Here is a 27,682-nt window from a genome sequence, read left to right as displayed (position 1 = left end):
ATGTAAGGCCCCAGCCCCTGTGGCTTAGCACTCTGACCCCCTCACCCAGCTTTTAAACAAGGCACGCTAATTAAATGCAAAGCTGCTTTCAAGAAATTGATTGAAAAATGTTCGCCTAGAACTCAGGGCATCTATGTCTGAACATAAAAGTCAGTTTATCAAGAGTTAATCCTTTTAGTATGCACTTGTCTTACAAGAACAAATTTCTTTCATTTGGTCAAGACAAAGGAATTCAGGAATTTCTGTAAACTAACCCTCCCCTCTCTTTGTTGCACTTTTGTTGACATATTGGCAACATTCCTTCCAGTTTTAATTGGATTAAGCACATCGGTATTTAGTGAGTTGTAAATCAGACAGGATTCCAGACACTTTTTTTTGCTATTGTTAAGCACAAAAGGTCTAGCAAAGAATAAAACTAAATAAAACCCGAGGTAGTCTTGTGAAATTAATGAAATCTGCTCGCGGCATTTGTTCAGGTGGTTAATGGGGGGACGGGCAGAATGACACATGTTTTTCCAGACTTTCAGGGAGAAGTCATGCTAATGCTAACCCTGACACATCCTTTCCTTCACAGGGAAATAAATGTCAGGATGCTACATGGTAGAAAAACATGAGTTATTGAAAATATTTAATCCTCTCATTTCTATTCATGTGACTAGGTTTACCTTCTGTTTCTGTGTGTTTTGATAGAAAATGGTACCGCCAATGAGCTGAAAAGGAAGCATAAAATGATTAAATGCCTGTTTTTTGGCATTTAAGAAATGCCTATAAGAAAGCTATTCTAACTATTCTAAATTCTCATACAAATCAGCTTCTGCAACAAGGGAGTGCACTCATCTTTAATATAATCAGAAATAAAATGAGTTAAACTCTTCCTTGAAAAAATCTGGTGTTACTAAGCAATGGCTCACATTTGAGCTTTAAATGACAACAAACTGCATGCCTTTAGTTTTTGACAATGCAGCATTAATGCAGATTAATCTTATTAATGCAGATTAATAAGACTGGTGTTTCGGTAAGGCTGGTATGTAGGAACTTCAGCTCATTATTTCACTTCTAGCAGTATTTGATATTATCAGTTTTAATATTACAAGATGTCTTTACTAACTGCCAATAGGCTAATGAAGAATGAGATGGAAAACCAGGAATCTTTTGAACCTAAATGCAACTTCCAAATCCAAAATTAACAAGCAGTGCCTAGTTATGGGGGACTGTCCTCTAACTATGGGACTGCTTAACTTTTTTTTTTTTTCACAAGTCAAAATGTCTTTAAAAAATCCTTTGCTGAGACTGCTGAAAAGACTAATTCCACCGTCATGTACAGAAATTGAGAAAGGACATGCACTTTTAATGAGTTCTTGGAACAGCATAAAGCAAAAACAAACAAACAAAAGGTTACAAAACAAAACCCAAACAAACCACTAAATTTTCTGCAGACAAAATGGGCAATTGATGCATTCATGCTTATCGCGGAAGCGAACAGAGGGTCCTCAGAAATGCCTCAGTTGTTTGGCTTGTGAAATGTGCAATGCATTCATTCTGTCCACTGATAGGGGTCCAAAACCCCTTCCATTACCAACAGCAAAAGTGATGAATTTTCAGCTTGTAATCACACCGGTAAACTTGCAAGCTGCACCTCTGAAACTGCACCTGGGCTTCTCATATCCTCCCACTCTGATATTAAAAATGTACCTCACATCAGCTGTTACGCATGTACAAATGACACAAAGAGAAGCTTTCTCCACAGGCTTCTGTTGACACCAACGCTCGTAGTCATTTTAACATGATTGTTATATGAAGTTTTTTGTCCAGACAGGCATAATTACTGAGAAAAACATAACTTCGGTGGCCGAGACCATTTAAGCTGTGTGTACTCTAGCAAGTTTTCTAGAAATGTATTTAAGAAGTAGTAACTGTAGGAAAGAATCACTTTCTCACACTGTTATTGCCAACAATATCGGCACTGGAGTTACAAAAATATGTCTTTGAAACTATATTAAATTTTTGACAGTCCGCAGCTGTGTTCATAACTGACTTTTCTTACCCCGTTTCAGCAGTCAGCCCCTGTTTCTGGAGGCTATAACTTGTCATTAAAACTCCACTCTTAAACTAACCATAGGGTGTGATTCTCGAGGCTCTGAGCGAAGGAAAAATGGAAGTCCTCTGGGATCAGTCTTTTTCAATTTCTGCTGCAGCTTGCTGCTGTTAGCGCAGAAGTGGTATGTGGCCAGTAGGCAAGTTCAGCTCAGTGAAACTGAGGTTGTTAAAAATGTTGAAAAGATTCTAAATACTTTTCAATGTAATATTCGAAATACTGGAAGCAGGGGCAAAAGCAAACAAATGGAGTGCCAAGGCAATGTCAAAAGGACTTTGCCTCTTCAGCAGAGCGACAAAACCCGCAGCTAATGGTAGCATGGCACACCTGACAGAGCGTATCTTCACCGACACTGCCCTTCCACACTGCCTACCTACCGTCACGGACAAAGCCGTGTACCCCAGTTCATCTGGTTAACTCTGTGGAAGCAAAGCAAAGTGTCTCAGGGAGGAGAAAGGCAGCACTGTGTTCCTTCCTTCCAGGGAAAGGAAAGGCTCCTTCGAACACAACCTGAATGGCCTGCTGTCTTTCTCTTAATTATTGACTCCGAAAGTAGCCTTAGGCAATTACTCTCTGGGTTAAGTGTCTAAAGTCAGGAAAGATAAACCTTGGCCACACCATACACAAAGCTGCTATAATGTGGGTGCAGAAGTGATTGGAAAACATCCTCAGAGTCGTTAGCAGTGGTTGACAGATTAGATTAAACAGCATTCCTCAGGAGGTCTCTTCCAGATACTGGATTTAATCATTCACAGGAATTTCACTGTTGACCTGGCTGTCTTTGAGAGTATGTTCACTAAATTTGCAGGTGAGAGAGATCTAGGAAGGCCAGGACTAGCATTCAAAATGATCTTGACCAGCCCCCAGAGTGGTTTGTCCAGTAAAGGCCAGTGCAAATTACCACAGTCAGGAAGATCCACCAGACTAACAGGATGGCTGTCAGCTCTGCAGAAGATCTGGGGGCTGCAGAGGACAGCAAACTGAACAGGAGCCATGGACATGGCATCACCACAACATTCAAATGTGCCTGATGCAGACCCAGGGCACAGCAGGAGCAAGATGACAGGAGATGAAGAAAGGGATGCACCAAGCAGGGACAGGGGTGTCCTCCAGCTGGGCTGCCACATGTTTGGAAGTCCCATGGAAATGTGCAGCATTCACTCAGACAATAACTGGGTAGAAACAAAGGATGTATCTGAGCATGTGTCAGAGAAATGGCACAAGCCAAAACCAAAGCGTAACAATGCAGCCACTGAGAACACAACTTTAAAAGACATTTCTTCCTTTCTACAGAAATAAACCATGTAACTTCCTTGGGTAAGAAGAAAAGCAACAACCTTTTGCATGTCTCAATCATGTATCTGTACAAGTAAGTATTTTTTGTGCTCCTCAGGTGTTTTCAAAGTACAACCGTGCTATGCCTTTGAGGATCCCTGTTTTCTGTTTCGTACGAGAACACGACTGAAGCCTCCTGTTCTGTGCAGACTGTTCAGTTCTGCCAGCGTGAGCTGGCTGTGCCCCGAAGCGATGCTCCGTGCAGCGCAGCTGGTCCAGCAGGATGTCTTGCTGAAGTACCTGTGCGATCCGAGCCTCTTCTCCTAGGAACTGTGAAACTGAACTAATTACCTTTTTGTGATCTTCCATTTCCCTAGCTTTGTAAGAGTGCCCTGCTTTCTGACAAAACTGTCTGCCAGTAATGCTTCCTCCCTGCTAGACAGCACCCGTGAGCATGATACAAGACATTAACTGCAAAAGTGAAAGGACTCATTGAAACTTTATTAACACTCCCTAAATTTGAATACATTCAGATATGTAGTCTGTACTGAAGGCTGTGATAAAGAAGCCACAACACACAGGGCTTACGTAGATAAACTATGGCACCTGATAACATCATATGATGCTTTTCAGAAGTGCAGCACTGTGGTGGTGCTCCAAGAACTCTGTGGTTCACAGGGAAAGCAATTTAATTCAAACAAAAACATTTTGTTGTTGCTATACCTGTATAAGGAAAAAAATAAATAAAACCCTCCTTGCTGTGCTACACGCTCTTAACTTGCAAGACAAGGCAGTAAGCAGAATAGGCAGGATATAAAACACAGTTTGTGCATTCTTTTTAGGCTGAAAATGTGTAATTTATGCCATAAATCAAAGACTGTCTATCGTCCAGGGGCGGGATTCTTCTCAGTAAACTCGCACAGGAAACCACAGCGCAAAGTAATATTATTAACTTTTGTATTTATGAAAAATAGCAATTTGTGTCCTGAAAACAAAACACTTATGGAATCATTCACTGTCTGGAAATTCTACGCTTACTTCATAAGAATGCATTTCAGATTCCTTAAAGGTGTTTATATAATGTTAATTAGAGATCAAAGATAATTGGATTGTTAGTGAGGGAGAAGAAAAGAAAATGCTGATTATGTTATTTAAGGATATACTGGCTCAGACTCAGCGCAAATACAACCTTAAAGAACCAGTTTCAACTAGTCTGATGGAAAGAATATAGAGTTGATAGGAAGCATTAAAAAAATACATTATCAACAATCCTCACTTATAGCTGAACCTTGTAGGATTGGAGTATACGCTCTGTATATTCAGTGAAAGTAGGAATATGCTTTTATTCGTCTACACAGCATATTGCTGATAAATGAATTTTAGATGGGCTAGAGTAAAAATTCAAGTTACCCAAGTATAGAAAGCAAAATTGTTATAAGTGTGTAGGAGAACCAGAAGGAATTTTGAAAAATGAATTGGGGGAGGGGGTGGGAGAATCCTGACTCCAGTGAAAGTGGTGGAGTTCTGCCATGGATTCAGATGCAGGCATGATTTAATGCAAGTAGGCCAAATATGAGTGAAATGTCTAAGAATGCGGAAGAAAACTTGACATACCTGAACTAAATAATAATAATAAAAAAGCTGAGCACATTATTTTACTGGGAATTATAGGCTTATTATAAATTGTGAACTGCTGCATACGTTATAACGTTATATGCTGAAAATGATTGCTGTATATTTATTTGAGGAAACGGGATAAAAACATCTGGAAAAAGCTTTTAAGGTGAGGCAGTTGGCCTCATCTGAGAGTGTTGTCTCCCACGCGCCCGCATGCCTGTGTATATCCAGGACACAACGTGGTACTGCAGTTCTGCAGAAGAAGGAGGTGCGTTTGTTAACTTGGTAGCTCGGGGTGAAATAGCCACCAGCCCACACCTACAAAACTTCTTGCTCCTCCAACGAGTTCAAACAGACGAAAACCCTCCAAACAAAGCGACCATTCTTCCTAACCGGGCTCCTCCGAGCAGAGCCATGTCACTGCCTATAAATAACCATTATCATGTGAAATCTAAACCTTTCTGCCAGTAAGCAAGCACTTAGAAGAGCGATGTATTATGCAAAATTAAGTCATATGAATCATTTTGCAAAATTTGATTTTTAAGTGGGTACATGCGCTTCAAAGAACAGCAGCGTTCCCTTGCCTATCATGCTATATATAGGGCTTTTTTTTTTTATTTATTTTATGATGGAGAAATAAAGAGATGAAAGGATGAAGAAAAAAAAAAGCAGCTGCAGGGAGAAACAAAGGGAGAATTATTCCTATATAAATAAAAAAAAACAACAACGAAGTATAGTTCTGTCCTATTGAATGTGGCGTGAGTAGCTACGGGGCCAGATGACCTCATGAATTATTCCACTTCTTCCTCAAAAACCCGACCGCTGCTGGGACGGTGAGATTTCCCACAAAATGCGGCGTTTCACGTTAAAAATTATGTCAGTTTGACTTCTGCGCGTTGCAGGGGAAAGAATCACCCCGTACCCCTCTGTAAGGGGGGACCGCCTTGAGGGCGTGGGGATCGGGCTGCCGGCACGGCCACCTCCATGCGGTGGCTTCTTGTGGTGATTGAACGTTTGCGGGGATTTAACGTTTGCGGGGGGTTGACGTTTGCGGGGATTTAACGTTTATGGCGATTTAACGCTTTTTTTCACTTCCCACAGAGCCACATTTGGGGCAGGGACCGCCCAGGCCCCATCCCTCAGGGCCTCGCGGCGCGCGGCACGTGCCGGGGCGGAGCCCTCCATTCCCCCCCCCCCCTTCTTTACCCCCCTCCCTTTTCTCCTCCATCAGCCGCCCTGCCGAAGGCGCGAACGGGCAGCGCGCATGCGCGCGGGGCCCCGCCGGCGGCGCCGAGCCCTCCCGCTGCCTCCGTGCGGTGCGCGGAGGGGGGGGTGGTTGAGGGTGGGTACGTGATGACGCGCTGCGTGTCGCCAGGCGCGCGACCCACGCACGGCCCGCCGGGCTCGTGCCTCCTCACGGGGCTGCGCCGAGCGGCGGCGGCGGCGGCGGGCGGCGGGCGGGGCGAGGGCTCCCCCCCCCCTCCTCCTCCTCCCTTCATCCTCCTCCTCCTCCTCCTCCTCCTCCTCCTCTCTCCCTCCGTCCCCTCCCCGCCTCCCGCTGCCGGACAATAGGGCCCCGGCCCCGCTCCCATGCGCGGCGGCGGCCGGCGGGGCTGACCGAGCCTCCCAGGCCCAGCGACGGGCCTCGCGCCCCCCCCCCCCTCCCTATTTCCCCCCCCCTCCCCTCCCCTCTCCCTCTGTCCCCTTCTCCCGGGGCCCGGCGCCGCTGGAGGAGGAGGAGGAGGAGGAGGGGGGGCGCTGAGGAGGCCCCCGGGGTTGGGGGCTGAGCCCCGGCGGGGCAGGTGCTGTGGTGGGGAGGAGGAGGGAGGTGGGGGGGCCGGGGCCGGCGCCCGGAGGCTTCTTCGATGGAAGTATGCTGCCAGCTGCCCGTGCTGCCCCTCGACAGGCCGGTGCCGCAGCACGTCCTCAGCCGCAGAGGGGCCATCAGCTTCAGCTCCAGCTCCGCGCTCTTCGGCTGCCCCAACCCCCGGCAGCTCTCGCAGGTAGGAGAGAGCCCTCCTGGGGGGGTAAGGGGAGGTTGATAGGGGCGTTGCGGACCCCACAGGGGTGTTCTCGGGGAAATGAGGCGCTGCTGCCTGGCTGCTGCCTCTGTAAGGCGAGCACGGGGCTCCTCCGCGGTCCCTCCGTCGTTTCAGAGCCTGTGCCGCTCTCCAGCTTTTCATCTCCGGGCTGCCTGTGGCCTTGCCCAGAGCTGCAGTGGTTTACCTGAAATAGCGAGCGGGCACTGCGGTGTTTTATCCGGGATGCGAAGCCGTGCCGCCCGCCGACTCCTAGGACTTGCCTAGGAAGAGACAAAGATCCTCGGCTTCTTCATTCCCATGGTATTGTTCCCTGCCCGCATTACATCAGTCGCAAGATGAACTCCGGGGTACTTTGTTGCATCTGATCTCGCTGGAGATGTTGCAGGAGCGGTCATTACGGCTGTCAGAACAAAAGGGAGGTTTTTTTCCTGAGGACGCGGTCCTGAATTTCTCAATGTGGGCTCGTATGGTTTCCTAGCAAGCGCCAATAAAATGGTATTCTGGTGGAAGTCTCTGGAGAAAATTTGGGATTGCAGAGGAAAGCGTGTGCTTTGGTGGCAAGTCAGCTGCTTTTGGCTTCCAAGGATTTCCTGAAAGGTCTGTTTCAGGACTCTGGCTTGCATTGTCCTTACGGAAGATGCCATCTTTGCTCTTCACACATGTGATGGCCAGTTCTCGTTGTTCACCTTTTTGGCTGTCTTACTGACTTGTTCAGCCTTTCGTGCCTCGCTCTGCTTCATACATGCATAAGGAGAACACAGAGAGCGCCCAGCCTCTTGGCTTTGTCCCTCCTCAGGCAGCAGTGAAGCTCTGTGTGGGTATGAGCATTAGGTGTGTGCATCTTTGGGAAGGAAAAACCATTAAGATACTGTGTTAATGACCAGGAGTTTGAATGCTTAGTGAGGTGTTATTAGTAAGGAAACGAAAATGAATGTACGTTGACAGTCCCACCCCCAAGTGTGAATATAATACTTGATGAAAACTTTGGTTTTATGACAAATTAATTTTCCACATAGCAGCTGGGTCAGGATGTTTTCCATTTGTACCATTTGATTCGAGTTTTACGTGGTGATGGTGAATTTTCTGTATGTACAAGTCTTCTTGAAAACCAACCCAGTTTAGCACATTATCTTGTGGAAATGAGGGAAGAGTCTCTCTTGTTTGAAGAAGAGTTGATGGTCTCCTGGAAAAAGGAACAGACAAAGCAGTCAAGGTGATACATTGCCTGTATTCCTCTTCTGTGTGGTCTCCAGCACAGGTGATGCATGATGTAGACACAAGTTTATAAAATGAAATGTGATACTGGCATTTCAGTATTTTTTTTTTTTTTCAACCTTGAAGCTTCTCCATCTATTCTTCATTTCCTGACCAAAATGCTGTAGGCATTTTAGAGCGAGTCACAGAGAAATGTGATTGAATAACATGTAAAAAAATGGAAACTACAGGTATGCTTAGGACCTATGGGACCAAGTAGCATTTCCTTTGAGTAAGCCAGAGGAATATGTTTATGACTAAGTAAGAGAACTAGGATATTTAAGTGAGGAAGTCCTTTAAAATACTGTCTGGCTGATTAGAGTACAGCTATATTTTGTTATCTGTAGATTACCTTTTTTTTTTTTTTTTTCCTCCCCTTAGGAGCCTCTTAGAGCTAATAGGATATGAACGTCTACCAAACCTACGGTTATCGTAGGCTGGTGCAAATGATGGGCTAAGAAGCATCACCGGTGAGGTTAATGGTTGTGTAACTTCTGAACTTCACTTCACCTCTGAAGTTTCCTGGAAGACTCCTAGTATTCCACTCCGTTTCTTTTCAAAGAGGTCTGGATCCTTACCAGTCTGTCACCTTCAGCTTTCTGTTTGAGCTAGGTTGGAGCAATAGGAGTAGAGCTGGAGATGTGTACTAGCATACTCAAGAAGCCAGTGTGTACAACCAGCATTTCACGTTTAATGCACTTTTGGAGGGTTTTCTTTAAAAATGTGAGGTCTTGAAAACTGAATTCCCACTTAAAAAGTGAAATTACTTAGGCATAAGACATTGTAGGCTCAGCCTTTCAGCAAGGAGGAATGGGAAACAATGGTAAGAACACGCATGTAGCATTTAATTGTGACAACGCTAAGCCTGCAAGTATTTTTCTTTTAATTAAGCGTGATTTCAGTGTAATGTTTTGTTAAAATTTTGCTCAGTGGGTTCAAAACGGGCCGTGCGATGCTTTGTTGCAGCATGAACAAAGCGCTGCTGGAAATGACCTCAAGAGTTGTGGTCTGCTCTTGTCAGCCCCAGGAAGGATGAATTGTGCTGGCGATATTATTAGCAGATGTTTGTCTAATCTGTTTGCCTAATCTGTTTTTTAAGATAGAGTCTTATGAGATGCGGTGAGCTGACATAACTCATTATTGCTGAAGGTTAAAGTCCTGATGTTGGGCACGTATGATTATTACTTCCTTTATACCATCTCTGATGCTTGTCAGGTGCTCCCTGATTCAGCCGGTGCTAAAAGAGCAGAAAACCCACACAGCTGGGAACACGGGGTAGCTACCTGCCAGCTCCTCGCATGAAGCAGTTGGGGCAATCTTCACTAAGCCTGATTTAAAGGGAAGGATGGTCCCATTAGGCTTTTGAAACCAAATCCATAAAAGCCTCAAATAATAGAAATTACACAACCTCTTTAGACAACTTAACTGTTGTTAACAGTGCTTAACTGTTCCTGTCAGTCAAGACTTCTTTCATAACACTGAATTTAGATCTTCCTTGTGGCAATTTAAACCTGTTCCTATCCCCAGCAAACGCAGAAAAAACCTTATGCATTTTCTCTTCACAGTTTTCTTTTATGAATGAATTATGTCCTTACAGTCTTCTTCAAGTTCAAAGTATCAATAATGAAAATAGTAAAAGTGACACCTATTAGCCGGAGGTTATTTGTGATATTGTTCGAGTCCAGCCAAATGAAGAGCTGCTATTGCATGGGTTTTACATCTTTCTTGAGATAATTTTCTTTGAACGTGAAATAACTTTAAATGCTGGTGTTATAAGCTGCTTTTAAGGGCACCCGAATTGGTGGCTCTTGAGCTGGTTAGGGCATTTCACACCGGTGAGTTTGACTTGAGGTTCACTGCGAGGTCAGGTGGATGTTAAATAGTACCTTGGATCCTGCCTTTAGGTTGTCCACTCCAACTGTTACAAAATGATGCTTCTTAAATTAAGGCTGAGCTTTCGGAGGATAATTTTGGATTCTTTGCCTTGTCTGGTTTTTAACTCGTGTTGTTAATATTCGTTAAAAAGTTTCTAAAACTGTGTCTGTCCTTACTTAGTGTGAATTTTTTTAGTCTCTCTTTTTCTTTAATGAATAAGGGTTTATAATGAAAACCACTTTAGAAACATAGCTGTGAGCGCTTCTAGATTACATGTCCTGCGCTGCAATCCACTAAAAAAGAAAAAAACAACAAACCCTTGAATTGAGAGGTCAGCACATGTCTCTGCAATTGCTTTTTATGCCATATAAACATATCATACATGAGTAAGAGAGAACTTCGGCCTAGCCTGTCACTTTTGACTCCTTTCTTTCATTCTGCCTCGTGTTCCACTCTTGTTTCAGTGTCTCCAAAAATTGCATCGCTGACGCGTGGTAGTAGAGTCTGAATGGAAGTAAAGATCTAGTTCTGGCCTTAAGTGCTTGAACTTGATGATGGAAAAGAAAGAGATCTAAGGATGAGTTTCCACGAAGAGGAAATGGGGCAAGTTGGGGTCATTCAGCCTGGAGAAGGTTCTGGGCAGACCCTACAGCAGCCTTCCAGTACCTGAAGGGGCCTACAGGAAAGCTGGGGAAGGATCTGCATCAGGGGGTGAAGTGATAAAACAAGGGGGGATGGCTTTATAAACTGAAAGACTGGAGGTTTAGATGAGATATTAGGAAGAAGTTCTTCATTCAGGGGGTGGTGAGGCACTGGCACAGGCTGCTCAGAAGCTGTGGATGCCCCATCCCTGGAGGTGCTCAAGGCCGGGCCTGATGGGGTCTTGGGCAACCCAGTCTGGTGGGTGGCATCCCTGCCCATGGCAGGGGGTTGCAACTGGGTGGTCTTAGGGTCCCTTCCAACCCAAACCACTCTGAAGTAATAAAAGTCTTGATCTGAATGTCAGAAGTGTAGGCACCAAGTCTCCCCGCAGTACAAGGTACTCCTGTGTACCAGGCAGCAGTGCCATGTACTCTATCTGAAACACGTACTCTATCCCAACATGTTTTAAGACAGAGCTGAGCGGTGTGTTCTTACGGTCTGAGCGTGGGCACTGGTCGCTAATCCCGCAGTGGCACCTTCTTGCTGGGAGAAGTGTCGGCGTGACCTATTTTTCCCTTGGAGCTGCTCATTTCTGCATTTTCCTCTTGGTTGTGTCAACTTCTTTATTTCAAGCAGGTTATTTCTCAGCCCTGGCTGATTCATAGCGTAGTTCCACAAACGGCCGTGCCTGCTAGTAATGAGGAAGCAGTATGCCAGACCAGGAGTAACGAGCAGTGGGGAGACAGAAGGAATGCCTTATGTTGGGCCCGCTACTGAATGGGGAACTTACCCTAAGCTCCTTTCTTCACCCACTCTCTGCTTTCTGTGACTTTTCTTCTATACCACTCCTCTCCGTCGGTAGCCCTCCGTTGCGTGCCCTTTCATTAGCTTTCTCCTGCCGTTCCCCATATCTCTGCTGCATGAATAATTAACAAGTTAAAATAATGAAATAATTTTCCTGATGCGATTCCTAGCCTCTGGAATTAATTCTGCGTGTTGCTGCTCCGCTTGCCATTCCCTTCATCTTGCGTTTATTGTGTCTGGTTGCTGAGATTGCATCTATTCATATGAGAGGCAGAGCCTGACTCTGATTCTGCTCGGCGTGGACAAGTTCTGATTGGGGTTTTTATGCACAACAGTAATTTTCTGGGGCTGTTCCTTTTTAAAATGCTCTCAGAGTTTTATGACCAATTAACGTTTTCATACATCGGAGCATAAAGCGGCATCGGTACCTTCATTCTGCAAAAGGTCACAGCAGCTTATTTCATGGCCTGTAATTGCCTGTGGAAGATCTAAGCAGAATAATAGTTTAAAGTCCTCATTAATTAGTTTGTCTTAAATCACCACAAGTCAATTCTTTATTACTTCTTTGTCCAGATTGTGTAACAGTATATTCTGTGCTTTGTGGGAGCCTCAGCTTTCTGATGCTATCTTTAAGAAGTTGCTTTGAAAACAGAGATTGTAACTGTGTGCCCCTGAAGTTTTGAAGTTTTGAATATTGAACCATAAAATAGTTCTGCAAGGATTCTGCTTTGGTACATGGGTAATCAAAATAAATGATGAGCTAATGACGTAGTAATGCAATGCCAGTACAGGCTGTTGGAATTAGGAGTGCTCTGTATGTATGGGATGTCCTTTGCAGCAGCTTTTCTTTAAAAACCTGCATTTGCCCAGTAAATCTTTTTCAGGTTCCTTAAGAAAAGACCCAAGATGGGTTAACTTTGACTCGGTATGGGAATAAAGCTCTCATAAAAGTCACGTAATTTTCACATGTTTCTGTTGTGTTATAGCTTTGCTGCGCGGAAAATGATGTTGGGGCTGTCTGCAATCAATCCTTGGTATTTCTTCAGTTCTTCTATTTTCGGCAAAGCCCGCAGGGGGATGGAGGGCAGCCCTGGTAGTAGTTAGAATGTGGTTCTTGAGAGCATTTCCCCGTCACGCTGGTGACCGCTGGCTTTTTGCTTTCTTGCATTTTGCTCATCGCTCCGTGTCTACAAGTTTCCACTTGTTTTCTGCAAAGCTGTAAGTTTCCGAGTGCGCTCGGTCACTTTCTAGCGCGGTGGATCTGATTAATTTAAGCAGCAGGACTGTTTCTACGTCCTGCTAGGTTATGGCTCCCGTTTAAGAAACACCTGGGTGAGACTGAGCGTGTTGTATTGGCTTTCTTAAAAATTCACTGGGGCTGTGTGCAAACAGTAAGTCATTTGGCTGCTTGGATTGCTTTCACACTTCTGGGGAAAAAATTCTGAAGTTATTTAGCTGTCCTTAAGTGTGTAAGCCTTTGCGAACACACCGATGCTTTCCACGTGTGAATTTATACAGTTGGATGCCCAGAATGTAAAATTCACGTGTCTTGTGATGTGATTTAAGGAATGTAGCGTGCTCTCTAATTTAGAATGGTCCTTCCTTGTAAATATGAGATTTAGGATGGACACACTAAAAAACTTGAAGGGTTTAATCTTAATTTCAGAAATCATGCTAAATAGCGCTTGTAGTGCAAATAGTCCTTTGTCTGTGCACAAAGCTAAATATAACACCCAATTTTACAAGAATTTTCTCTGCAGGGTAAGCAGGTGTGTGAGCAAATACAAACGCGTGTGCCTTGTCTGTGCGCACACATGCATGTAGGGCCTCACACACTGATGGCTGGGACCAGGAATTGAGCCTTGGCCTCACAAATTCCTGTTAAATAAGATGCACAAAACCCCTTGTAGTAGAGCTTGGAAGAGTTTGCGTTTCGTTCGATGTGAAGTTTTCCTTGGTTCGTTCTCCTTGTGCCATTAGCAGCTAACGGCGGTGTAAGTAAGCAGCCAGTGTAATCCAGCAAGGCAGCCTGCCAAAGGCAAAGCATTTTATTATAAAAATGCAGTTCTAGACAACTGGATTTAAGGGCTAGTTGGGGAACTGTTTGTGCGTGTGTTTACATCCTAGGTGTGCTGTAAGAAATTTGTAGCCAAATGTTTTGTTTTCTTTCTGGTCTAGAACAACTTTTGTGGCTGTTCCCTCACCTCCCTTGCCCTCCTCCCCTCCATACCCTGACAAGTTTTGTTTCTGTTGCAGCAGTCTGACACCTGTTTTCCTCCCACTTTCCCCCACTTTGTACACCTGTGATAGGGCAATCTGATTTATTATCTTCCTGACCACACTCCCACAATAATTATAATTGGATTCCCGGAGTCTGCTTTTCATCACGAGGTGGAGGGCAAATTCTTCTCTCTGCTTCTAGCTGGAAGTGTGAAGGAGCCAAAATTCGCAGCAGGCCTGCCTGAACATCAAAAAGCTGTATGCTGGGATGAGAGTAATGAGGATAGCTTTGTGTCAGCAGAAGACTTTACAGTTTCTCCTGCTCCTTGCTGCCAGATGAGAGATGTGGAGAGGAGGAGGCTGTTCCCTCTGAGGAATCTTTCTTCCCCCTCCTCGCCCCTGTAGCAGACACAGCTGGAGGCTACTCTGACTGGTAAAATGGGATATTTATTACACATGCAAGACAACCCCTTGCCCATCAGTTCTGTCCCAAGGGCACAAAAACCCCAGGAGAAGATCCAGGAGCTTGTTGTGAGGCTATGAGGAGAGAGATTTTGCTGGGAAGCTTGGGGCTCGGGTAGGTGGCTCAGCCTTCAGCGTGGCTGTGTGCAGTCGCCTTCTGATGTGGTTCTCTGTAGTTGTCTTAGAAACTGAGATGCTGCGTTGGGATGGATGCTGGCAAGCAAGTGACTTCCTGAGGGACTTGTTTATACATCTAGATCAAAAAAAAAAAAAAGAAAAAGAAGCGAGCACTCTTACAAATAGTAGTATTTTAATAGTATGGTCCAGTAGAGGAGTTTCTGTATGGGGGGACCGGAGCAGCTGTGGCAGGAGTGACACTGGTCTGGGCTATTTCTTGCTTAGTGGCTGATGAAGTCCGTATATTGGTGTTGCAGCTGAAGATGCACTGAGGAAGTTTCATATTTAGTCAGACGTGAATTAGCACTTCTGTTTAAAGAAAAAAAAAAATCAGTATGCTGAAGTTCTTGTGCATCGGCAGTCTCTTGAAACATGCACGGGGATGTGTGGGGGACCTGCCAGTAGTGCCCTGCCTTAGCTTCTCTCTTGGAGCACTGAGAGCACGTAATCGGTTCTGAAAAAGTCTGGAGCGCTTAAATTTCTTTGTTAACTGCAGACTTTTAGGCTGTAGATTCCAGCAACTGAATGAATCGAGCTCTTTTTCTTGTATTGTGGAAAAATCCCATCCGTAAATTGTTTTGTGGCTGCAAACACGGTGTGAAACTGCTAGGCACAAAATGTCAACGCGTGGAAGTACACGTGGGGAGTTGTCTTTGATGTTCTTGCTCATTAGGGCAGATCAGGAGAATGGCTTTGTGGGGTTTTGTTCTGTCATTTCTTTTGTTGTGAAGTCTGAGCTACATTTTTTAGCATGGTGATGGTAGGAATTCCTGCGCTTTTCATTGGATTTTAAATGTATTTAAGCAGCTATTCCTAGCTTGTTTTCGTTTGGGCAAAGTAAACTGACTACATCTCAGTCCAGATAAAGCATTGAATATTTAGCCTGCAAAGCTGGCAGAGGAAACAGTATAATTTTAGCTATTGTCTGAATTAAAAAAGAAAAAAAAAGGAGTGAACTTGAGCTTTTTACTTTGAGAATTGCATAATGTCCCAAATACTTGCAAAAAAAAAAAAAAAGTGTTCCCCCAATTTTGTTGTCCTCCTTTCAAGGAGGATCCTGTGATTCTCCTGAATATGGTCATCCTGCTTAAATCTTCGCCACATCCTGCTTACATCTCTGTCACAAAATCGTGACAAATTAGCAAACCATGAGAGAAGACTGGAAAATACAGACGGCAAATTGTAGGTACTAAATTCCTTACGCTCTGCTGGCAGGGAATGTGTTGGGCTTGTACTCGACGATCCACGGTGAGTTCTTCTAAAGAGAAGAAAGGCTCCATCTCCCTAGGGGTGTTGAGCGGTTGAAGCTCTGGTTACCTTGGTGCTTTTCTTGTTCACGTAATATTGTGGCATTATTTTTGCCAGTGCCCTCCAGCTCGAGGCATGAAGGAATGTTTTATGTCTTAATAAGAGGCCCTTGATTAAAGCCCTTCCCTTACTGCCTTTTGATACAATAGAATTGAAGTGAAATAATCTGTGCACTACAATGCTAATCCATTTTCATGAGCTTTTTAGGAAGGATGATCTGAGAGGATTAGACAAGAAGTTATTATTCATGATTGGTTAAATAAGTAGGAAAGACTATTAGGACTAATGAAGTTTAAGACTTTTTTTTTTCCTTTCTCCTGGATACTGCTCTATTTATAACAGAGCGTAGGAAAAAGGCCATATTAAAAAAATCAATTTGTTGAAACCAGTTTGGGAGAGGGGAGGTCACGTTGCTCTCTTATACCGAATGTGGCAGAGGGTCTGACTGGGGGCAAGGAGGCTGGATCAGCTAAAGAATACATCTTATGCACATTTTATAATGAAACGCGGGAAGTGTTACAGAAGATTTTTTTTTTTCATCTGACACTCGTCAAAATAAGATTGTAGAAGTTGAGCACGGTATTTTTACATTTAGTATGTCATAAAACATGAGGGTGGTTTCTGTAATTCTGCCGTTCGACACTCTGATGGTGGCTGGAGCCATAGGTTTTGGTACTTCGAACAGAATTTCTCCTTTTTCAGAGGACAGTTTTATTTAATGTCTGCAGCCATCGTAGCACTGGCTGCACGGTGTCGCTTCTAGCTGCGTATCTTCACTCTTCTGCTGACAGTCGCACTCCTGACCGTGCGGAGAGCTGCTTTGCGCAGCTGAAGCAGCAGCGAGCCCTTTCCTTTTCGCCGTGCTCATTTTCTGCTGATGTAGCTCTGCTCGCCTTTCTGCAGGGCGTCAGGAGTGCTGGTGCAAGGCATGGGAGCCGCAGCTCCCGGAGGCAGCGCTGCCTCGAGTTGGGCTCGTCTCCACGGCTGCTGTGGGAATGCCCAGCACAGCTGACAACTCTGTGATTGTTTCAGTTTCTCCCCAAATGAGAGCCGGCTGAATAATGAATGCCGTTGTTATTCAAATCACCTAATGCACCGTTCACGATTTTTGTAAAAGCAGCGGGCACCCCATGGCTCTTACACATTAATATTTGCCTGACTCCAAAATGTGTAATTTCGCCTTTATTAGGTGGGTCTGTGCTCCTGTGTCGTTCAGATATTGGGTAGATTTGGCTTGGTAATCAGAATGTTTTCAGAGGTGGGCTATTGCTAACCTTTGAACAAATGCTCGACAGATTACATGATGTCTAAAGAATGCATATTTTTTCCTCCCTTCTTTTAACAGTATAACATCCAGTTGAGAAATTTGGCTTAATAGACTTGGCAAAATATAAAGTTTGGGGGGCATTCTGTGTATGAACACTACATTTAGAGGTAATGCACAAATAACGTGTAAATGAAAGGTTATTTTCTGGTGGAACCGAAAGCTTCTTCCCTCTCTGCACCTTTTACTGAGAAGTAGCTGTGGTTGTTACAGCTCATAAATGAAATGTGTCAGAACATGAGGATCGTTCCTTTCTTTTCTTTGGAGAAGTGCTCAGAATACTTAAAAGCTTGTGAGTGTGTCTGAATATGTAAAATGTGCTAACTAAATGGTGGTGTGGGGGGTGCTGCATAGATTAAGAGAAGAGGGAAAAACAGCGTTCAGTCTACCATTTGCTGAGATGTTGTCTTGCATCTGACAAGTCGCAGGACAAAATTATATCGTAAACATATCAATTTCTGAAGGTTTCTATTGCTTCCATTTGTTTTTTATCTAAGAAGTTTAAATGTAGTAGATTTCTAGTCTTTTATCACTTACAGCAACGTGTTAGAAGCACTTGGTTGGAATGAACAATAGGTAAAGACGAATTAGTCTTATGCCATTGTAAGGTAGTGCTTCAGGATGATGTCAGATGACAGCTGGGATTATTCTTTTTAGCCTTTTTTTTTTTTTTTCCTCCCCCTCCATCTTCCTGACTATTTTCTTTCTCCTTCAAACTTTCCCGAGGTTGCCCCGAGGCTTGTTGTAGGCCAAGGGCAGTCGCACCATAGTAGCTGTTCCCTGTGGTCCTGAGGTGCCAAGTCCAACGAATTTGGACTGACTGTGTCCCTGTGTGCACAGTTGCTCAGCCGCCCATTCCCGCTGCATTCAGCAGCACACATCATGCTGATTGTGGAGATTGGCAGCAGTATTTTGAGTCCCACCCTGAAGTGCCTCCGGTTCTGTGAGTTATAGGAGGCACCACATAAGGGTCTTACCTGAAATTTCTAAGTAGATCCCTGCTCATTATGAATTCCACTGATTTCCTTGCTTGAGGGGCAAAGAAGGAAGCGGTTCTGGGCAGGAGGAGGAAGCTGTGGGCTTCTGGGACCCCACGGACACCTGCAGCTGTGTGTGTTATCGCGGAGTGGTGAGTACTTCCATCCTTGCTCCTTGTGAGGAGATGCTCTGTGCTGTGCCACCCCTCTGCAGGGGGGACCAAACTAATGTGCTGCAGAGAGTGGGGCAGCGTGGGCACGATACAGGGAGGCCCCCAGTGAGGACAGGAAGAAAAAGCAGTGGTTAGAGTTATGGTTTCTACCTGTGAGCGTTTCCACCTGAGATGTTTTAGGCCTGGCTTGGGGCCTCTGCTTTGGATTTGAACTACTTCATGTCCATCTGGTCAGAAGTGCCATCTCCCAGCTCTTATTTTCTGTGCTGTAATTTCAGGCCTCACATACGGCTGCTTCCTAGCTGCTTTCCAGCCCTGGATCCCTCCTAGCTCCAGCAGATCCAGGGCTGCGTGCCTGCGGCTGGGGTTTTGGGGCTTACTGCTGGGCTCAACAGCCCCATCTCTGGGTCTCAGGCTGGCTTCAGGTGGGCTTGGGCACAGTGCAGCGTGTAAAAGCTTCTGCTCTTGAAGCAGCTGAAGCCATGGAAGAAGAAGGAAGGCATAGTGAAAGAGATGCCCCTGGGTTTGGAAAGCCTGATACTACTGAGCATTCAGGTGGAGAGTATGGTTACAGTTTCTAGTTTCTGTAGCTCTTCTGAAACTGTACCCATCCCTTGAGGTGTGAGCACCCTGTACATCCAAGTAGACCAGTGGAGAGTGTAGGCCTCAGCTAGCTTGTGGAAGCCATGAGAGGCAACGTGCACAAACTAAAGCACGGGAGGTTCTGGCTGAATATGAGGGGGCACTTCTGTACTGTGAGGCTGACAGAGCACTGAACAGGTTGCCCAGAGAGGCTGTGGAGTCTCCTTCTCTGGAGATATTCAAAACCCACCTGGATATCATCCTGTGCAATGTGCTCTGGGTGATCCTGCTCGGCAGGGGGGTTGGACTGGGTCATCTTCAGAGTTCCCTACCAGCCTCAGCCATTCTGTGATTCTGTGAAAAGAATTAACATCCTATCATCGCAGTGTTTTTCTTAATGCATTCTTTCATAAATTAAATCCAGGGCATTCTGCAGATCTTTACTGTTTTATCAGTCTGTGGTCATACGCTTTCTAGTTCAGAAAAAAAGCAGCGTATTAGGAAAAATCCATTAATGTATTCACAGTGTAATGCCTTGGTTCAACAAAGATGGGAGGTGTGCAGTTCTGAAGGCAGATGAAAATTTTGTGTAGTTAAAATGGGTGTTTATTAATGATAATTTTCTTTAGTTTTGCAGCATGCAAAATGCAAATATGTAGATTTTACTCTAAATACTTTGTTTCAGGTTGGGTTCTGAACTAGATGTGTGCATGCTTGTAAGTTAATCTTACTTGCCTGAAATGTGCAAAAAAAAAAAAAAAAAAAAAAGAGCTTTCTGGACCTCTGTCAGTACTGTTAGGAGGAGCAATGTTACGACAAGGCCAGGAATCAAATACTGTTAAACCTCTGCTCGAGGGGTGAGGAATTGTATGAGGACTACAAGTGAGGTAGTTCCTGCCCTAGCAGCTGAGACCTCTTGTGTCCTGTGCGTCTCCTCCACCATCTTTGTGCCCTTCTCAGGTACACAGAAGCATGTCCCTTCACTTAGCTTTTTTTGGCATGTTTTCCTCTCTCATATATTCCCTTTCCAGTCCTGATAAGCTGTTATAGGATATGGCAGTTCTGGTCCTGTACTTTTCACAGGAGGAGGGGCTTGTGCTTAGGGAAAAGGATCTGGTCAGACATCCATCCTTCACACCACTGGTGTAAGGTATCTGCTCCTCAGCACTGGGACTGTACAGGGTAGAAAAGGGGGGAGAATGAAGACATTTACTGAGGTCCGATGATACAAGTTGGGGCCCAAGACTGAAAATACAAAATTATCGGAGCTGGTACTATAATAAGTATTAGTGCTTAGATTTTCTTGGTGGTGTTTCCACCAAAAGTCAGTCAGAAGTGTCAGTCTTGTAGTAATATACTGATTTTTTCACTAAATAAAATTAATATGCTTATGTTTATTTGTGGAAAAAATACACTGTGAGATACAGACTTTTTTTATAATAATTTATTTATGCTATACTTACTTCTCCAACACCTATTTAAGTCTCCAACAGCAGCTATGGAATATTTTGATTACTAGGTATGTTTTCGTGTGGCAGAAAGCAACGTGATGACATCTATCTCTGTCTTGGACAAAAAATATTCTTTTTAAACCCACCAACCAGAGGTTACATGGGTGTGAAAATGCTGTTGACCTGCTGAAGGAGTTACATTTATCTTTAATGAATGTTCACCTGTGTGAGTACACTTCAAGTATGAAGTATTAGATGATTCAGTTTTCTGGGTTTAATCGGTGTTGTGCTAAGGGGAGGCTGAGGGACTGCCAAGCTGCTTGCTTTGACATTTCTCAAGCAGTGTTTGAATGAAACTAGCCACTGAACAGAGCTGTGGGGCTGTGCCTCATAGCTCTGAGTTACAATCTCAGAGCACAAACTCCGATAATCAGCTCACAAAATGGTATAGATGGATGTTTTCATCTGCTACTGTCTCATCTAAGAAGCATGCTTATTTCTTCTCTCCCTCACAACTTTAATAACTGGCAAAAACAATATAACTGGCAAATAACAAGCAAATATGTAGTGTTTAGGATTGTGATCTGTGCTTTTTTTTTTTTTTTTTTACCTTACAGCAGCCTTCCAGTACCTAAAGGAGCATACGTCAAAGCTGGGGAGGGATTCTGTCAGGGAATGTAGTGACGGGACAAGGGGGAAAGGCTTTAAACTGAAAGAGGAGAGATTTAGATTAGATCTAAGGAAGAAATTATTCATTCAGGGTGGTGAGGCACTGGCACAGGTTGCCCAGAGAAGCTGTGGATGCCCCATCCCTGGAGGTGTTCAGGGCCAGGCTGGATGGGGCTTCGAGCAACCTGGTCTGGTGGGAGGTGTCCATGCCCATGGCAGGGGGGTTGGAACTGGGTGATCTTTGAGGTCCCTTCCAACCCAAACCATTCTGTGAGTCTGTGTTAAGTAGAAAGGAGAAAAAAGCCTGACTTTCTAAAACCAGTAGGAAAGAGAAAAAATGCATAGCAGTGCCTGTAATTAAATAATGGTGTGCATGTGGGTTTTAAACATTTTTTTTTACCAAATATTTGAGATAGGAATTCCTATGCAGCAGTGTTTAAAAAATGTGCAGGCTTTGGTCTTGTCCTTTTATTCCTTGTGAGCATACAAAGGGCAGCCCAGGTGCAACCTTCTGCTGGTTGCTGTAGGCAGTGGTAAATGGACAAACTGGATCGTTCTTCTTCATGCACACGCTTCAACAAGAACTGCATGCATTTAAAAATGTGGATGGACTAAGTTCAGAATTAAAAATTTAAGTTGACTGCTTTAAATTGTCCCGCAATCATAGATCAAATTATAGCAGAAGTATGCCTCCTTGAAAGATGATTAAGGAGTTTTGAGTATGCTAAGAGCAGCTCTTGAGGCCATGGGGCACAAATTAATTCTAATTAGCCCATGGTGGAATGTGTCATTGAGGTTTTTAAAACTTTCTGGTCTATAAGGTAGATATCCCAGCGTGTTTCTCAAGATGTCTCACCACGTTAAAATCCACACAACACCACCTGGAGGGTTCTACTTTAAATTGCCAGTCAGCTTTGTGATGTGTATCTCCAAAGCCAGCTGACAACTCAAAGCGCTTGAACATCTGCAGGGACCACATTACATAAACGTGTTGGCACCGATGTCAGCTCTTCCTACGCATTCAAATGAAGCTGGTATGGCTCTGCTCTATCTTCTTAATCAGCTTTGTCCAGCCATCTAGGTGATTTGTCTTTGGAAATGATGTCAGTTACTTAAGAATTTGTGGTACCTCGCTGATTGGCAAGGAAATTGCAGTTGGAAGAAGCTGAGCAGGAAGAGTGGAAGCCAAAGAATTTGGTGCCTAAGCCCCCTTCTGGAAGATGGGACCCACAGAAAGTCGTCAGCATCGTGTCTCTCTCTGCAAACCAGTTTCAGGGTATGCAGATTAGGTGCAAAAATAGTGTGTTGTTTTTCTCTCCAGTGAACTTCTAGGCTGGATGTTTGCCTTTTTTTTTCTTCTTTAAAGCAAAAATGAAATATGTTACGGGTAATACTAGCTACCTCAGTGTTGCCTGGAATATAGGCACAGCTCTGCATTGAAAGCTTACACAGCAACCTTCTAGAAGCTTTAGCTGTACTGACAAATGTAACTCGCTCCAATTGCAATCAAATGCTTCTTTCTGTCTCAGTTTCCAAGTTCACGTGAGCTGGTTAAGTTTTCCTTAAAAGTGAAATGTTATATAAGTATGCTGCATTTATTACAATTTGCTGATAGTATTGATTTAGATCATTTGATTAAAAATGCTTTGTGCGTCACTGCAAATAAAAATTATTTTTGTATCCTGTTGCTTTCATTCAGGTACAATAGGTGAAGCGTCATAGTTACAGCTCTTGGAATTACATATTTTTCTTTTTTATTCCTAGGCTTTTATTCATATTAGCGGAGGGCATTAAAGCTAAGGAGAACACTATTTTTATTCAGCCCCCCTGTTTTCAGCATTCATTTAAAGATTGCATGTTTTCAATTACTCCTGAGGTTTAAGGTCAAATTCTTAGTATTTCTGTAACAATTAACTTCAGTTAATGTTGTTCTGTTGATGGGAAAAGGGGAGAGGAAACTTATTTTAGTGTCTTAAAATCACAAAGATTAAAAGATGTTTCTTTATGAAAACGAAGGATAATTGTTTTCATTTTTTTTTATGCTTTACAAAACAAGTTTTTTATCTTAGCTATTACCTTATAACCAAGTACATTATTCTGATAGCGTTTTGGCAGGGGTTCATGTTGTTCCTGAAAGCAGTCTCCTTACTGGGGCTTTCCAAGAGAGTTTAAATGCCTGCTCTTTTGGGGACAGCAGAGGGAAGGAAAGATCCTTACTATGAATGTCTGGCTACGTTTCTGCTGTGCAAACTACGGACTACATTTCTTTTACAACAAACTTTTTGTGTGGGTTAATGATTGTGGCTCCCTCAACGGACAGACGGTTCTTTTGCTTGCACAATAAAGAAGCCAACATAAAATCTTCATCTGTAGTCATCACACAGATCCAGAGGCTGTTGGTCATGATACCTGAAAGAGACCTTTGTTGTGGCATACAAATCAAGTTGCAGGCTGTTGATATTCTGCAGAAGTCTAGACAGGGACACAAAGAAAAAAACAATTGATGGCTTACTTAAGGAAGGGGTTGTAGACCTAGAAAGCATCTAATCAAGATACTGAAGACAATTTTATCAATTTAATCTTTAAATTGTAATGAATTAGCCTTTTATATCACCAGATACAATGGGTCTCTTAGTTCACTGATAATTATTACAGAAATGTAATACCTCTAAATGGCATATCATTTCTTGGCTGTTTGGAAAGTTTGAGATATGAGTCCATGTAATACTTGGTATCATACATTTTTTTTCTAGTTGTTCATTTCTTTTCCCTCCTGATCAGATGATGATTTTAGTGCTGGATCCTTTTTGGTAGCTTTCCTGTCTGTCTTGACCATCGTTACAACATTTTTTCTGGAAGGCCAGATTTCCTCCCTCCAGTCAATCTTCAGGAGAGTGCATTGGTACAAGATTTGGTAAGGGTTTATTAGCAGGACTTTTTATTTAAATGGGATTTTCATTTTCATTTAAATGGGATCCCATTGGTGTGATGCTGATCTGATCTGATGGAGTATGACAACACCTGCGGTTTAAAAAAAGAAGTCTTTTTACCTACACTGATGATGCATGTAGACATTGAGGACATGAGTCACCTAGTATATATTTTTTTTCCTTGGTTTCTACTGGAGAAAGTGGCTAGGAATCCGAGGAGCCTTCTGCACATGTGCAGCAGGCTTTGACACGCACTGATTTAGTGCATACGTGTAGGCTGTTCCCATATTCATAGCTCCCCGAGTTTGTACCAGACTTGTAGCATCGAGAATGAGCTCAGTGCCCAGAACGTGCTGAGTTACTGTGTGTGATACCAGGTGCTCTCTGAAGGACTTCCAGATCTCTGGCAGTCCAGATTGATAAGCGTGTGGAAGTTGGCTAGGTTGCTTTTAAGAACTTTGTCCAAACTGGTGAAGTTTGGAGATGTGCTGTTGCATATGCGTGCCAAAACGGAAACGGGACGGGGAAATAAATAGTCTGCCTGCTGCTTGTTGAGGGAGGCAAGAACATGCCTGGCTTCTCTTCTGGTTCCCTGGTTGTGTGAACTGTGGAGTGGAGTCCAAGTTTCTTTTGGATTAATTTGGTGGTGGTGGGTATTGGGGGGCTTAGCTCCTCCTGCAGTTAGTTAATTGTCAGGGGTGGCAATTAAGGAGAAGCTCATGGATGTTGTCTGCTGTTTGGGTACACGTGCTGCATACATTTACAGACTGAGGGATTCCGTCCATCACTCCTTTTCTGTTGGGTTCTGCAAAGAATTCAGGTATTTTCCTGACTTCAGAGAGCTTGCTCATGTTATTTCATCAGGAAGCTCTTCTGTCTTGCTGCAAGCCTGAGGTGGGTTTCCTCAGCCTCCCTTTTTTTATACTCTTGAGTAATAAACAATTTTGTTGTCAGAGAAGAACAAATAAAAATAAGTAGTTCTACTGCTGGGTTAACCCATTTTAGTATTTGAAATGTAGCAGGGGTGGCTTTCATCCAGTTCACTGGGTTTCTTAGATTCCTTCCTTTTATGTGGAAATAACAAAAATACTGTCAGCCATACAAATCATTACTTTTTCAAATTCTCATAAAGGAAGAAAGTCTCACACAAAAATCAGTCAGACATTAGGGGGGGGAAATGCCTAAAAAGTCCATCAAGTGAATTTGTGAGCATGTATTTTATACAGGTATGAAATGTCTAGGAAAAACAGTAAAATAAGTATGTTGTATTATTTGGCTAGGGAAGAAAAACAAAATTATTCTTTTCAGGGATTTGTGATAAAGTTTATGGCGGAAGAAGTTGAGGGCTGATAATACAATTAATTTTGTATACGGAATTCCATTTTGTATGGAATGATTTCCATGAATATGTTCCGTGACAACATTCTGCCTGCAGAAAATGGCTTTTGTAGTGGATATATCCGTGACCTTTATAATTGTGTACAAAGCATTCTTTTAGCTTCTAGATGTCTTTTCTTTTTTTTTTTTTTTTTGTAAAAAAAAAAAAAAAAATGCTGTCATATTGAAATAAAAACACACTATTTTGATGTAAACTGAAATTTATCCTGAGTGTTTCACAGATGTTTGCTATTTGTTAAACATAACCATGTTTTTCTCTAATGCAATAATAGAATTGCTCTACTAAGCCCTGAAGAAGGTACAATCCAACTTCAAAGCTGCCTTTCAGTGGTCTGTTTCAAGGTATGATAATAGATGCCTACTTGCAAAAAAGATTTTTTGTCTCCAGTGCTTCTCTTCAGGAGCCCTGTGTTTGTAGGAGGTCCTCCCACTGCTTCTCATCACAGCTGGAAGCAAGGAGCAGAGCACCTTACGTTGCCTTAGCACAAGCTGTGCCTGGGTGGAAGTTCAGCTTTTTGGTATTTCATCCTTCTCCAAGGTCATGTTACACTGAAGCCTGCTTATGAAAAACCAGGGGATAAAAGGAAGATGTAATGATGTGGATGCATCGAGGTGCAAGCCAACACCAGCCACATGTAGTATCCGATGTGCACATATCCTAACTGAGGGCAAATCGGCCTCAGTTAAGGTGATCTTGAAATACTCAGGGTAGTGGCCTTGTAGCAGTAAACGCAAGCCATAACCTGATGATGAGAGGTGTGAGCTTTTCAGATAAACTGCTGTATGCCCGTGGATTTTAAAACAAGCAATTACTTTTATTAAACAAGGAAACTTAATTATAGCGATGTTCAGTCTCGTTGCAATTATTGCAGGGGTTCTTAGGATCTCAAGTGCTCTGCTGTGCCCTTGTGGCTAACCTGTTCAAAGCTTTGTGTGATGCTAGCTTTTCAGGGTCAAAGGCATTTCAGAGTGAACTGCACGCTTCTGAAAACTTGCTCCCATCACGAAGAACCGATTGCTTTACAGATAATTTTAGGCCCTGTCTATGCCTAACCCCAATTACTGTACCACTTGGGACTTCAGTAGGCTTTGTATGTTGAACTGACCTGCCTAGAGGAAGCAACTATGGACAATTTCTAAACCTAGGAGTTCTTAAAGGTTTTTAGTTATATTTTAGGTTTATAGATAGTAGAAGCAGCAAATCCACTGCAGAGTGTTAAAATTGTCCAGGGAGAAGTGTAAGTAGCTCAAGTCAAGGAGGATAAAAATGAGTCTGTGTACGTAACTAATTTAATTTGCATTGTGCTGCTTTCTGTAAGAAGTTGGTACGCACTGGTTAAGAATAGTTGCTTTGCGTTTGTGGATTTGCTTCCAAATATAGTTTCTCTGCTGAATGTATTTATATATCTCTGTAAGCATTTATTGCTCATGAAACATTTCTCATTTGTTTTTTAAAATAGATTTTGAATTTGTTAGTTTTATGTTATTAGGGCATGAGGACTTACGTATGCAGTTTGTATTTTAGAGCAGCTAATGTGGCCTTTGAGATGAAGCTAGAGTCTGCAGTGTAGGGAAGTCATGTGGGTAAAGTATGTTCTGACCTAATAGAATTTTCTTAGTATTTCTTTTTCTAAATCATAAGGGGAAAAAAAAATATCAAAATTTTCATCCCTTATGGATGTAATCCTGAAGAGGAGCAGCACATTTAGGAAATGCTGGGATTGCCTGTGCAGTCCATATTAACATCCTTATATCAACGCCCTGTGAGGTTTTGATTTTAACATGATTTGCTTATGTGAGGCCGGCAGTGATTTGAAAACTGGAAGAATACACATGTAGTAGTCTTAAACTCCGTGCCCAGAAGGACTGGTGTCTGGGCTCTGATCTTTGTGCTGGGCTGGGGTTTTGAAGATCAATAGTTGTGAAATGCTCGGATACTTTTGATGATTGCTTTAGAGAAGCCACTGAGAAAATTAATTCTGCCTTCAGAGCTTGAGCGCTTGGCAATGTGTGAAGCCTATTGCCATTTCAGACCTTTCACTTCTCTTTTTAAGTAACGTATTATGATTTAATTATGGGAGCACCAACCTACGTGCCTATATTGACTTGTGAGCACTGTGGAAAACCAACCAGCATGTAATTTTATTCTTGGTCTATTAAAAAACAAAGTGTATGTCTTAAAAGCACTGGTGCAGCTTAACTCTTTTTTTTTTTTTCGAGGGGGATTAAAATTAAGGACATCATAACTATAGATTATAAGCAGCTGCCTGTTGGCTAATTACTTATGCCATGAATACCTTTCAGTGCAGGATATTTTCCAAAATATCTATTTCGCTTGTCTGTAAGGATGACTGGAATTTCCTTGAAAGGAATAGAATTACTTCCTAGAAATGCTCATTTCTCTTGA

At 43.2% G+C, this 27,682-nt stretch overlaps 1 protein-coding gene across 3 annotated transcripts in view; it reads left to right on the top strand.

Moving 5' to 3' along the window:
* Positions 1 to 6,470: 6,470 nt before the first annotated feature.
* The window catches only part of PDE7A (phosphodiesterase 7A), a 75,434-nt gene continuing 54,222 nt past the window's right edge, over positions 6,471 to 27,682 (top strand). For all 3 annotated transcript variants that reach the window (XM_082753441.1, XM_082753442.1, XM_082753440.1), the window contains exon 1: positions 6,471 to 6,990. In XM_082753441.1, the coding sequence (XP_082609567.1) occupies positions 6,853 to 6,990 (138 nt within the window). In that variant the 5' untranslated portion in view covers positions 6,471 to 6,852. The remainder of the gene's footprint in view (positions 6,991 to 27,682) is intronic.

Source organism: Aythya marila, assembly GCF_965140915.1.
Source record: "Aythya marila genome assembly, chromosome: 2".
NCBI lineage: Eukaryota > Metazoa > Chordata > Aves > Anseriformes > Anatidae > Aythya > Aythya marila.
Note: the sequence above shows the minus strand (reverse complement) of the source record. Positions and strands in the feature narration are given on the sequence as shown.